Below are 12,205 nucleotides of genomic sequence, written 5' to 3'. Positions count from 1 at the left end.
CTAAATTATTTTTTATATTTACTGAAGGTATAGAAACACTACACATAATTGATTAAGCGTGTTATGATTGGGTATATTCTAAAAATATATTGTGTACACCAACCTAAGTGCATCAGTGGCTGCATTTCTATTGAAATGTTTGAGTTTTGGCAGCAGTGTAAGGTTCCAGTTATCTTGATATCCCTTTGATTTATAGAAAGGCAATTAATAGTGATGGAATGTGACTGTGGGTTGAGTAGTAATATGCTGCTATTTCCTTAGATGAGGAAACAGGTGTGTGGCTCTCCCTGCAGCTTGGCAATATTTACTCCATGGAACTCCATAATAAATGGACCAGCTTCTCATTACTGGCTATAGAATGTCTTACATAATAACTAATGTTTCCATCGGTCAACATGGGTCAAACAAGTGCAGAGGAGGCTTTAGAAGCAGAAGTGATGCGAGATACGTACAGGGATATACATTCTAGGTTCATGCAGAGAAATCGCACATGCGGACAAGCAGCAGGGATCATTTGTGATGTAATATTTGTACAAACAGTGCAGGATGGAAGAGGGACGTTGGCACAGTGCACGACAGAGCATGTGGGCTGAGGGAGAGAACAATGCCCACTGCAAGCGCCTCAAGGGGTGTTGGGGGCTGCTGTAAGCACGCTAGACTCTTGGCAGAGTTGCCCATGATCAGCCCTCTTGGCCGTCTAGTGTGTGTACAAGTGGCTGTCCTGGACGATCTTGGCCAAGAACAAATCTGTGTTCTTGCTCTTATCCCACCTGCCGAAAGCTGCTCCCTCATGTACCACCCTGTCACCCCTCTTGCCCTAGATATAGAAACTGAACACAGCAGTCAGCTATACTAGAGCAGTGTGTCTGGCTGCCTTGATTTAGGAGAATAAAACGTTAGATCTGGCCCTGCTTAGGCCACCTAGTTTACTATTACATAGTAATACATTTGCTGCACTTAACTTACTAAATCTTCTGCTGTCAGATTAAGTCATATACTCTGTATTGTACAGCTTTGTACACTGGTGGTGATATGTCACTGCAGAGTGTGGAAGGCCTGTGCAGTCTTCTATGTGCCTGAATGTGTAGTAAGAATCACATAGGCCATTTATAATGCAATTTTCTTATGTTATGCCTCCATTTGCCTTTCTGTAATATATACTAAAGATGTTGAAATTCTAGAGTCGTTGAGGAAATTCATAAGGTTAGTTAGTAGAAAAAAACCTTTGCTTAGGCTCCTTTCACATCTAACAACACGTGCAGGAGCTGTTCTCCTGCACGCGTTGACTCGCCTGCGGCTGTCGTCGGGAATCTGCGTTGCGACGCTGAGTAGCGGTGGTAGTATTAATTAACTTGATGGGAAAATGGCGATTCCCAACGAGAAACAGCTCCCGGGTGCGTTGTACCTCAACGCATCGAAATGCAGTGTCGGGTGTGAAGTCTACGGACTTTCCTTTTACCTTGGTTAACACAAAGTATAGACTTTGCGTTAAAACGCTGAAAAAGGGCTCTGGTGTGAAAGAGCCTTTAGGTCAGTGGAGGCAGCAAAAGATGTTTGCAGCATTCCAGCTAAATGAACTATGCCCGGAGGAATAAACAAAGTAAACTTAAACAATATATACTTACAGTAAGTGGCTAATTGAGAAAAACATGAATAATGCTAGCTTTCAGCATTCCAGTCTCCTCCATATTTATAGATACATTTGCATATACGGTACTCTGGGATACACCAACCCCTAGATAAGCCATTGCCAAACTTTTGCAACAAAAAAAATGGAAATGTGTGATCCACTGAAATTCAACCCAGGAAATGTTCTTAGGGCACAGAGTGGATGTCTGAAGTATATATGGGGTGCAGAGTGTGCATAGGAGGCATATCCATATGTTATGGTACTGCCAAACATCTCTATAAGATGTAATATACATTTTAATTATTACTATGTATTTGTATGGCACTAAGATCTCCACCACTCATGCTGAAAGAGTATAACTGATGGTAAGATGCTGGAAGATCCACAGGAGCAGTTGACAGGTGGTGGATGCCTATTCTGTTGAAGTCTCAGCAGCATCATACCTCTGCCTTCACCCTCACGCACCACTCCCCCCCCCCCCCCTTCTAGATAGAACTTAACAGACTAATTGTCAGATAATCAAGCAGCATGTCTGCACAGTGATCTCGTTGCCTGAAACAATCACAATCAATCATTTAGGGTGACAGTTACTGAAAGTATGTAGTTTCAATTACAGGTATTTATATATCTAACTCAGTCTAAGCCCAACTTTTGGGTGCCTACAATAAATCATACCTATATATACAGTATACATTTTTGGGGATTCCATCACTTTATCTAAATTATCTGTAGAGAAAAAAGAAAATGAAAACATTCAGTTTAAAATGCCTCGTTTACTTTTTTTAATTTTTTTTCAAAGTACATGATGGTGTCATATGTGAATTTTTTCTTAAACACATCTTCCTCTGTCCTCACCAGGTTATTAGCCCAGCTGGATGAGACTGAAAAAGCTTTTGACCAGTTCTGGAATCGTCATCAGCTGAAATTAGAGCAATGCCTGCAGCTGCGACACTTTGAGTATGATTTCCGGGAGGTATGACATCACAACTGACGGTATACTTTACGCATACTTTTCAGTAGACTTTGGTACTATCACATCCTATCCGATTGATTGGAGGGTCGATTGAAAAGTAAAATTGGATCATTAGTGGGCAGCTTAAAGACTCTTACGCACTTCGTGATTCTTTGCACGATTCTTTCTTGAGCAACGAGCAATCAGTTCCGTGATCTCACGTGGTGGGTACGAGTTCGTAATTAGGCGAACAACGCTTTGTGATGTGTAGCAAGAACGTCAGTCACTGCAGATCTTTAAGATCCCTGACAACTCCTGCACAAATTGCTGTAATCGTTTGAACTCTCATTCGCGCCCGTCATGTGCTGTCGTGCGAGTTTCCACGGACAGGAAGATGGATTGGGGAGCCTCGTTCATCGGTGGGGGGGGGGGCTGTGGGGGACGCTGTGAGGTTTCGGGATCCATCGTTAGGTATTTAGCTTAAGATTAATGCCAAGTAAATGTTTTTTAAATGTTACCGTTTTCATAATGCAAACCAGTAGTATGCTGTATCAGCCCATGGCAGATTTGAATGTAAGATGAGTGCAGCGCTTCACATACCTGACAACAATTATACACATATATTCTATTTGTGGTATTTCTCCTCCTTTGCTTATGTGATTCAGTGACATAGTCATCCCCATTAGAAGATATGTTGAGGGCTTTCTCAGCACTGTAACAAATTAACTCCACTCACTGTCCTAATACCATACATGATGATTTTGGTTTTTGGGCATATGGAAGTAACAGTTTTAAGTCAGCAGGATAGTACTTGCTGATGCTTGCAGAAGTTTCTTTAAGATTAAGAGTGCACTTTTAAGGCTAGGTTCACAGCGCTCAGTTGCATTTCAGAAAAATTCTCAACGTCAACTTACTGCTCATACAATTCTATGGACTTGTTCACAGTAACAAATCGTGTTATTCTAACTCGCTGCATGCAGGTTTGCATTAAAGTCTATGTCCAGTCTCAATTGCAGTTCACACACATTTTAACACATGCGTTATGCAACTGACCACTGTGAATCCTGCCTAACATATACATATATACCATATTAGGGTCTTCCAGAATGTAACAGCCATTTGCTTTTATCTGCCATACAAGGTGTTCTTTCTGTGTATTTTAAAATGTATTTGTCAGGTTAACCTCTTTTCTCCAGGCACCACTTGTCACATGACTGCAGAATGCCAGTAACCATTCAGCAGCATTAACATGAAGCCCCCTATCACCAGTCTCATAGGTAAGAAGTGTGGTGGTACTACAACAAACGGATTGAAATCCTTGTAAAAAACGTATGATAAATGCTTAATGGATACCAGATGCAAAAGCCTCTGGTAAAAACTGAAGCTGTACTGGGTAGGGGGGCATAATCAAATACTCACCGTGCCTCCCGGTCACCTCCAGTCCCTCCCGTTGTCCTGGGCGACATCGGCAACTCCAAACCCGGACATACTGCGCATGCGTTCTGCTCCCCTGTGGCCGCGTAGTGATGTCACAGGACAGGAACGCTCCTGCGTCCCAGCGTGAGAACTGATTGGAGACGCAGGGGTTAGCGAGCATGCTTCTGTCCTACGACATCACTCGGCGCGGCCACAGGGGAGCAGAGCAGACATACTGCGCATGCGTGGTGCAGTATGTCCGGGTTTGGAGTCGCCCAGGAAGGACCGGAGAAGAGAGTCGGGAGATGGGAGGCGCAGTGAGTATTTGATTATGCCCCCTGACCCACTACAGCTTCATTTTTTACCAGAGGCTTTTGCATCTGGTATCGTTTAATTAAAGTAGGTGATTGCGGTGAGAAATAATCAGAAGATACAGTGTGTCTAAAATAAGAGGTTTCCCTAATTGATTAAATACAATGGCTGTTACTTTCCAGATTATCCTCGTATGTACAGTATTATCCCTACCCTTTAAGGAGGGGAGATGATGCCATTCATCCCTTCCCATTGCTGCTATTGGCTGTTTAGGGCTGTTGCATCTATTCACTCCCTCCTCATGTGATGAATGGTGTGGGGTATGGCTACGTTACAGCACAGGATTTCTCAGATATAATAAAGGGGGTTTTGGGAATGGGGCTGGGCTTGTATGCTGCTCAACTTCCTTCACATTCTTCCCTATGGGATGGGAAGGGAACTGGCCCTTGTACAGCAGGAAGCCAGGCCTGGCTCAAGCAGAAGCTGCACAGTCCATTTGGTGAGGGCTCATAAAATTGAGGATCACTGTAGGTGAGTGGTTTTGGTGGTCTGGAAGGGGGGGGGGGGGGGCGGTACCGGAGTTTCATTTGTGTTGGTGAGAGAGGATGAAGGGTGGGACTCGTATTTTCCTTCCTTTGCATTTAATTGTTTAGGACTAGCTCAAAATGGGACAAGAGATGTGAATCTCTCATTACTTGTTGAGCCTCTGGATCCTGAAGAGGCTTCCAACACCATCCTCCGGTCCTCTGTTGCCACTAGCATACCACTAAAGAAATCCGACAAGGGGTTGTCTGATTGAAGATCGGGGCCGCACTCCTCTTTAGGAACAAGAACCTACTAGTGCATGAAAGGGAGAGTGGAGCTTCTGGAGGGTCCCAGCAAGCGGTGGCAGCAGCCAGGGGGGCACAGGAAGCCTCTACAGAATCCAGAGGCATCTTACCAAAGGTTCATCTTGGGTTCTCTATGTATGTATTTCACAGGAGTTACCTGTTCCAAAGAAAGGTAGGATCATATATACTGTATGTGGCATCCAATATGCCAGAATGAAAATGAAGCCCAGCTCTTGCCATACTCATGCACACAGTTATGTGCCAGGCCAATGGAGTCATGTTTGTTCAAACACCACAGAAATGCTTGAGTAGTGTGCATTATTCCATCACAATTAACCATGATAATCAGAAATAATTAACAGATTATTTGAGAAAGCATCAGATGTACTATTGTTTATATTCATTGAGCAGCTCTTTGTTGTGCTTTGGACACGCAAAATAGGATTGTTGACATTTGAATTACCTGCTTGGAAACCGCAATTTACAGCTTAACCCATATTTTCTAAGGATTCCTTAAAGAGACACTGAAGCGTAAAAAAAAATATATGATATAGTCAATTGGTTGTGTACTATGAATGAGTACTAGAAGATTAGCAACAAAGAAAATATTCTCATACTTTTATTTTCAGGTATATAGTGTTTTTTCTAACATTGCATCATTCTATAATATGTGCACATTACACAACACTCAGCATTCAAAATGAGTCTTTCAGAGCAGTCTGTGAAGTAATGACCTCTCCTCTAGCAGAGGAAAAGTAAATAGTCCAGGAACAGTTGAGATAATAAAAGTCAGATAACAGCCCTCTCCACAACTAACTTAGTCGGAGAGCTTAATGGCTTGTTTGCATAGAGATAACAACTGGAGTTTCTCAACTCTTCCTGTACTGGAAACAATTACACTGATGTATCTGATCTTAATGTTTTATTTCTTAGCTGTGCTACACATACAAATCATAATATCATTCATCATTTTTTTTTCGCTTCAGTGTCTCTTTAAGGCAGTGAAGGTATTGTACTAATTATTGTGCTGCGCTGACCAGTGCCTCAACCAGACCAACACTTTCTTATATCTGAGATTTAAAATGGGCTATAGATGCAGATCTCAGATGTCCTCCAACCTCCTGTAGGCAAATATATCAGCAAAGGTCGTCACCTGGAATGTTTGCTCAGCTCTGTTTATGTGAGCAGAGAGTGATTAGGAAGGAAGAAGCATAAAAACCAGTAAGCTCCCAGCTTTGGCTTTTCTTAGATGAAAGAATAGATATCCTGAGGATCCACCCCTCTGCTTTCCGATCATCCAGAGGGTGTTTGCTGGTGCCCTAGACCTTAATATATCCACAGTTTACCAGAGGTTTGTTATTTAATTAATTCTGCTCTCCAAGCCTGAATATAAGGAAAACAGCATATTTGAGGAAAAACAACAACCCGGACCCCTCAAATATGGTCTCCGAACAAAGAAAAGCAGATTGTAACTTCTTCATTAATGTCCTCACATCTCTTCCAGCATGTTACTGACTTCTCCCGTGTAGTTTGAGAATGAATCCTCCAGCCCTGCATGCTGTAGTGTCACTCCTCTTATGTGGGCATTCCTGTGCAGTTCTGAGGAGTGAAAGATCCTTGAAGATATGCCCTCTTCATCATAAGCAGATTACATAAGCACATTCAGGCACAATCTCAGGTAAAACTGGGTGATCGACTGTTGAAGAAATTTCAAATATAAAATGACAAGCGTGGGAGCTGATCTGATCTAACATATAAAAATACAAGAAAGTTTAAATCTGAGGTGATGTTATACTCACAGAACTGGGTTACTAACAGGTCAGCACTCTAAGGGCTTGTATTGACTTCAGGCCTGTCTCTATTCATGACTTAAAGGTCTCCAAGTTTCCAGTCTCTCTCAAGTGAGGAAACAACATGTAATACTAACTGCGTGGCACCAAAAAACAAACTTTAATAAACATAGAAAATAGATCAAAATAGGACAGGACAAGACTTATTATCAGGAGGATTGAACCCAATAAATATAAGTACTCAGACATGTTTTGTGGCAACTGCCTCAGTTCTGTACCAGAGTAGTTAAAACATGTGAATACCCCTCATGGCTGTCAGATCAATGTATCAAATGTAATTAACTTCTTTGCCTTGAACTTGAGGAAGGGGCAAGAGGCACATTTAAGAACTGAGTTTTAGTTTCTAGCCTGCTCCAACTGAAAGTAATACTCATTTCTTTGAGTAGAGTTACACTTCAAGAATGTAGTTGAATACATCTGGGATAAAAAAAACCAAAAAAACAATAAACAGGACAGGTAACTATTACGTGTCGGCAAAGAGACAAAAGCACATGCACCATACGTCCTTAAATCATTGCTGACTTATTGTGACTGACATTGAGATCTTGGTGATCCATAAAGAGATGAAGCATACATAAATACCTCGTATCGTGTTGCAGGTGGCTGGTGGGGAGGTGGAAGATGAGGGACTGACGGTGGGCCTAGCGACGGCGGTTCCACTGAAAGGACACCGGGTGCAGATCCCACACAAGGCGGGGGTAACCCCGCCCCGTCTGACATCACGCGCCATCTGTAATAGGAGCAGGCCATATCCGGGAGGTGTGGCAAACACAGAGAGCCAAGACGGAAGCTGGCACTGACCAAATATATGCGACTCAAAGGTCGCACAGTATGCTATAGCTTTGCAGTGGTTAAATAACAATAACGAGTTGGTTCAGAGGCGCAGACAATGGTGGAGACTTGGTTATTATGTCTCTCAATATAAAAATGAAGCCAAGAGACAATTGAGCGACAGATCCACCTATTGTCCGCTCCTCAGTGATCCAACGATACATTATCAATCTAAATTACATACGCTTTTACATCAAGGGGTTGAAAATGGTTTTCTCCCCAAGAAATTGGCCTGTGACTTGCTTCCCCTCTTCCCCAGACGTCCGGTATGGTGCCATATACCAAAATTACGCAAATCAGTGACCACACTACCAGGACGTCCCATAGTTTCAGGCTGTGGGTCTCTCACAGAGAGACTGTCCACATACCTCGACCATCTACTTAAAGAGACTCTGAAGTCTCCTGAAAATGATCATTTTATTTAAAAAATTTGCTTAACATCTTTTCCCTAACTAAACCGCCGCATTCCCGCCACTGAAATCTATCTAAATCCCCCCAAACTTGCCCTCCCTCTCCCCTGCAAAATCCACGTTGTTCGTGGATTTTTCTGCTATTGGAGGCAGAGCTATGAACCGCAGCTCTGCATCCATGCCCCGTCTATCCAGCGGCGGATCTCCGCCTCTCCCCCGCCCCTCTCAGTGAAGGATGACTGAGAGGGGCGGGGGAGAGGCGGCGATCCGGGCTGACAGACGCGCTGAGAGGCAGAGCTGCGGCTCATAGCTCTGCCTCTCGCGGAAGCGCTGCCCGGATTGCCTCCCGGCGAGTTAGGGGGGATTTAGTTAGTGTACAGCGGCGGTTTAGTTAGGGCAAAGATGTTAAGCACATTTTTTAAACAAAAAGATCATTTTCAGGAGACTTCAGAGTCTCTTTAAGGGGGTGCCCTCATATTTCAGGGATACATTGGAGGTTTTCCAGATGGTGGAGCATCTGCACGCGGCGTCCTTTCAGTGGAACACAGCGTGACCAAGCGGTTGGACACGAAACGGCCGTTGCTAGGCCCACCGTCAGTCCCTCATCTCCCCACCAGCCACCTGCAACAAGATACAAGGTATTTATGCATGCTTCATCTCTTTATTTAAGATGGAGGTGCCCATACATGTACAATCCCGATTGTATGTACAAGCGGTAAACTAAAAATATCGATTTTGCGCTGGAAATCTGGTAAACTCACTGCCACCACTGTCTGGTTGAACGGAGCAGACAGTCTCCAACTAGCTACTCCTAAAAGGAAGAAACGGTTATTATTGTTATTATTATTATTATTACAACCTAGCTAGCAAATCAACAATTTGAGAAATAATAAAAAAATGCAGTAGTATGACTCTGACTCTTCAGAGGGCAGATTCGTTGTAGCACAATCAGATGACCAGAACAGGCACGAGACTGAATGATAAAATCGTTAGTTTTATTCTAAAACTACATACACATACAGCCTACTTTAGCCCACAGGTAAATATACCTGTCCGGCAGAACAGATTGGTTTGATAGAAAGAGAATAGAGATGAAAAGAAACAGAATGTCTGAATATACAGTTCAAATACCGTTATTGGTAGTCCATGCGGCAATCAAAGTCCAGAATGGCAGAGTGCCATGTGGCCTGAGGCCTTTGTGAGAAATAATCCAAGATGGAGGTTTTGCGCCAGTGTCCAGCTGGCTGCCAGGATGTTGTTAGGCAAAGATCTCTTTATGGATCACCAAGATGTCAATGCCAGTCACAATAAATCAGCAATGATTTAAGGATGAATGGTGCACATGCTTTTGTCTCTTTGCCAACAGAATTCATGTGTTTTTCCACACTGTCTCATGGAGCACATGTCCAGTGACAGGTGAAGAGAGATACAGGCAATGGTGGATTATCAGTTTGCTTTTGCCACACTGCTTACAATAGTTGGTTCACACTGAAAGGAGAGTACCACACTTGCTTCTTTTTTCTTCTATTGAACTATTACATGTCTGTTACATGTCTGTTGTTCTTTTGGTCCCTTAACCTCCTTGGTGGTTCAATTTTTCCGCCAAGGAGGCTGCATTGCACTTTTTTTGAAATATTTTTTTTTTTGTTTCATGTAGCTACCTGAGTGGTAGCTACATAAAACACCACTAGAGGGCGCATGTGTCCCTCTAGTCCGATCGCCGCCGGCAACAAAAGTAAACAGGAGATCGCGTATAGAACGCGATCTCCTGTTTGGCTTCTCCTGTCGCCATGGCGACGATCGGAATGACGTCATGGACGTCAGCCGACGTCCTGACGTCAGACCCATCCAATCCAGCCCTTTGCACTGCCCAGAACTGATTGGTCCAGGCTGCGCAGGGCTCTGGCGGGGGGGGGCCCTCTTCCGCCGCTGCGTGCGGATGATCGCCGCAGAGCGGCGGCGATCGAGCTGGACGCGCAGCTAGCAAAGTGCTGGCTGCGCGTACAGCAATTTACAGCAAAAGAATCGCCCCACCAGGGGCTGAGATATCCTCCGCGGCGGCTTACCCCGAGCTCAGCTCGGGGTTACCGCTAAGGAGGTTAACACTGTTCACCTGATTTGGATGTAAATACCCTCAAATTAAAGTTGACAATGCAGTTAAAGCACATCGTGTTCATTTCATTTCAAATCCTTTGTGGTTGTGTATAGAGCCAAAAATTTTAGAATTGTGCTGATGTCCCAATATTTATGGACCTGACTGTAAATATATAGTAAAATAGAATCTGGAAGTATATTTATTTGTTCTATTTTACTAATACTGACGGTATTAATACTAATACTGATTGTCTTGAAATGGATGTTCTCTTTGGGCTCCAAGACGCGCCTTTGCAAATAGCCTAACGCACATCATAGAAATAATGCATGCATAGCATATGTAATGTGAGAGGCGCTATGTGCGCTATGCACATTACGCTGGTTGTGTAAATACCAGTGTCTACTGCGCACAACAATTTTCACGTAGTTCAGTGAATTAGGGCCTACAGGTGTTAACACAAACTCTCAGTAAAAATTTTTAGGATATAGTTTATTTTGCTGGATATAATAGCATAGCTGTAAAAGCACAAGTTTTTGCTGCTATATTTTTTTTTCAGCCAAGTTTGGCTACCACGCCTGGAAAAAAAGTATTTTTAGTTCTCTGTCTTCCCTTGTAGTCCATAAACACAGCTGGAGAGAAAACACCTTCTCTTTTAACTTTAAAGTGTTAATATGAGGATGTGCAAGAATTACATGCTAGCCTTTGTAGAAACCATTCATTAAAAAAAACTAATTTTTTGGACAAACATGTATCATGGTATTCTATTTGCAGATTAACTGTCATCATCTTAAAATAAATCCAGGTTAAAAAGGTCTTTATTACAGACAGCTCACTCTGAGCAAATATTTGCCTGCTATTCAGTGCTCTTGCAGTGATTTTGCATATTGCTGTTTACCTAGTATCAAAATGACCTAGCTTGTGCCTGCTCCACATTTCTTGATGGAACTTAACCGTTTTATAGCCATTAAAAGCAAGGAGTTTTGAATCAGGATGATACCATTTATTGGGTAACTTAGAGATGAATAAACAGTGAGCTTTCGGCTTATAAAAAGCCTTCGTCGGACTTTGTTCCTGACAAAAACTGAAAAACACAGCTTATATACACTGACATACAGAGGAGAAACATTCTTTAGCAAACATAAACATAAAGAATGTTTCTCCTCCTAAAGAATGTTTCTCCTCTGTATGTCAGTGTATATAAGCTGTGTTTTTAAGTTTTTGTCAGGAACAAAGTCCGACAAAGGCTTTTTATAGGCTGAAAGCTGTTTATTCATGTCTAAGTTAGTCAATAAAAGGTATCATCCTCATTCAAAACTTGCTTTTACTGATGGCTAACACGATACAACACTCTGCTGCTATAACCTTTAAAAGCACACTGTTTTAATGTTCACATGGAGAAAGAGATGGACAAGACTTAGCAGATATTCTGGGCAGCAGCCCCCTTAATTTACAGTAATACACAACCATTCACGCATATCCAAACAAAGAGACACAGGGGCTCCACAGCTGTGCTGGGAACATCCCATTTAACAATTACAGGCAGTGGAACAGCAGCTGTTTCAGGCAACATCCAGTAGATCCCTTGTCTTGCATAAATGGGGTGTTCCCAGCATAGCAGTTGAGCCCTTGTCTTGCATAAATGGGATGTTCCCAGCATAGCAGTTGAGCCCCTGTCTCGCATAAATGGGATGTTCCCAGCATAGCAGTGGAGCACTTGTCTCACAGAAATGGGATGTTCCCAGCATAGCAGTTGAGCCCTTGTCTTACATAAATGGGATGTTCCCAGCATAGCAGTTGAGCCCTTGTCTTACATAAATGGGATGTTCTCAGCATAGCAGTAGATCCCTTGTCTTACATAAATGGGATGTTCCCAGCATAG

The 12,205-nt window shown here is 42.9% G+C and overlaps 1 protein-coding gene and 1 long non-coding RNA gene across 6 annotated transcripts in view; one reads left to right on the top strand and one right to left on the bottom strand.

The window, feature by feature from the left end:
* Positions 1-12,205, top strand: part of MCF2L2 (MCF.2 cell line derived transforming sequence-like 2) — a 448,572-nt gene that overhangs the window by 98,142 nt on the left and 338,225 nt on the right. For all 5 annotated transcript variants that reach the window (XM_068281097.1, XM_068281096.1, XM_068281100.1 and 2 more), the window contains exon 9: positions 2,489-2,603. In XM_068281097.1, the coding sequence (XP_068137198.1) occupies positions 2,489-2,603 (115 nt within the window). The remainder of the gene's footprint in view (positions 1-2,488; positions 2,604-12,205) is intronic.
* The window catches only part of LOC137571647 (uncharacterized), a 63,078-nt gene that overhangs the window by 366 nt on the left and 50,507 nt on the right, over positions 1-12,205 (bottom strand). The window lies entirely within an intron of this gene.

This window comes from Hyperolius riggenbachi, chromosome 4, assembly GCF_040937935.1.
Source record: "Hyperolius riggenbachi isolate aHypRig1 chromosome 4, aHypRig1.pri, whole genome shotgun sequence".
Classification (NCBI taxonomy): domain Eukaryota; kingdom Metazoa; phylum Chordata; class Amphibia; order Anura; family Hyperoliidae; genus Hyperolius; species Hyperolius riggenbachi.
Note: the sequence above shows the minus strand (reverse complement) of the source record. Positions and strands in the feature narration are given on the sequence as shown.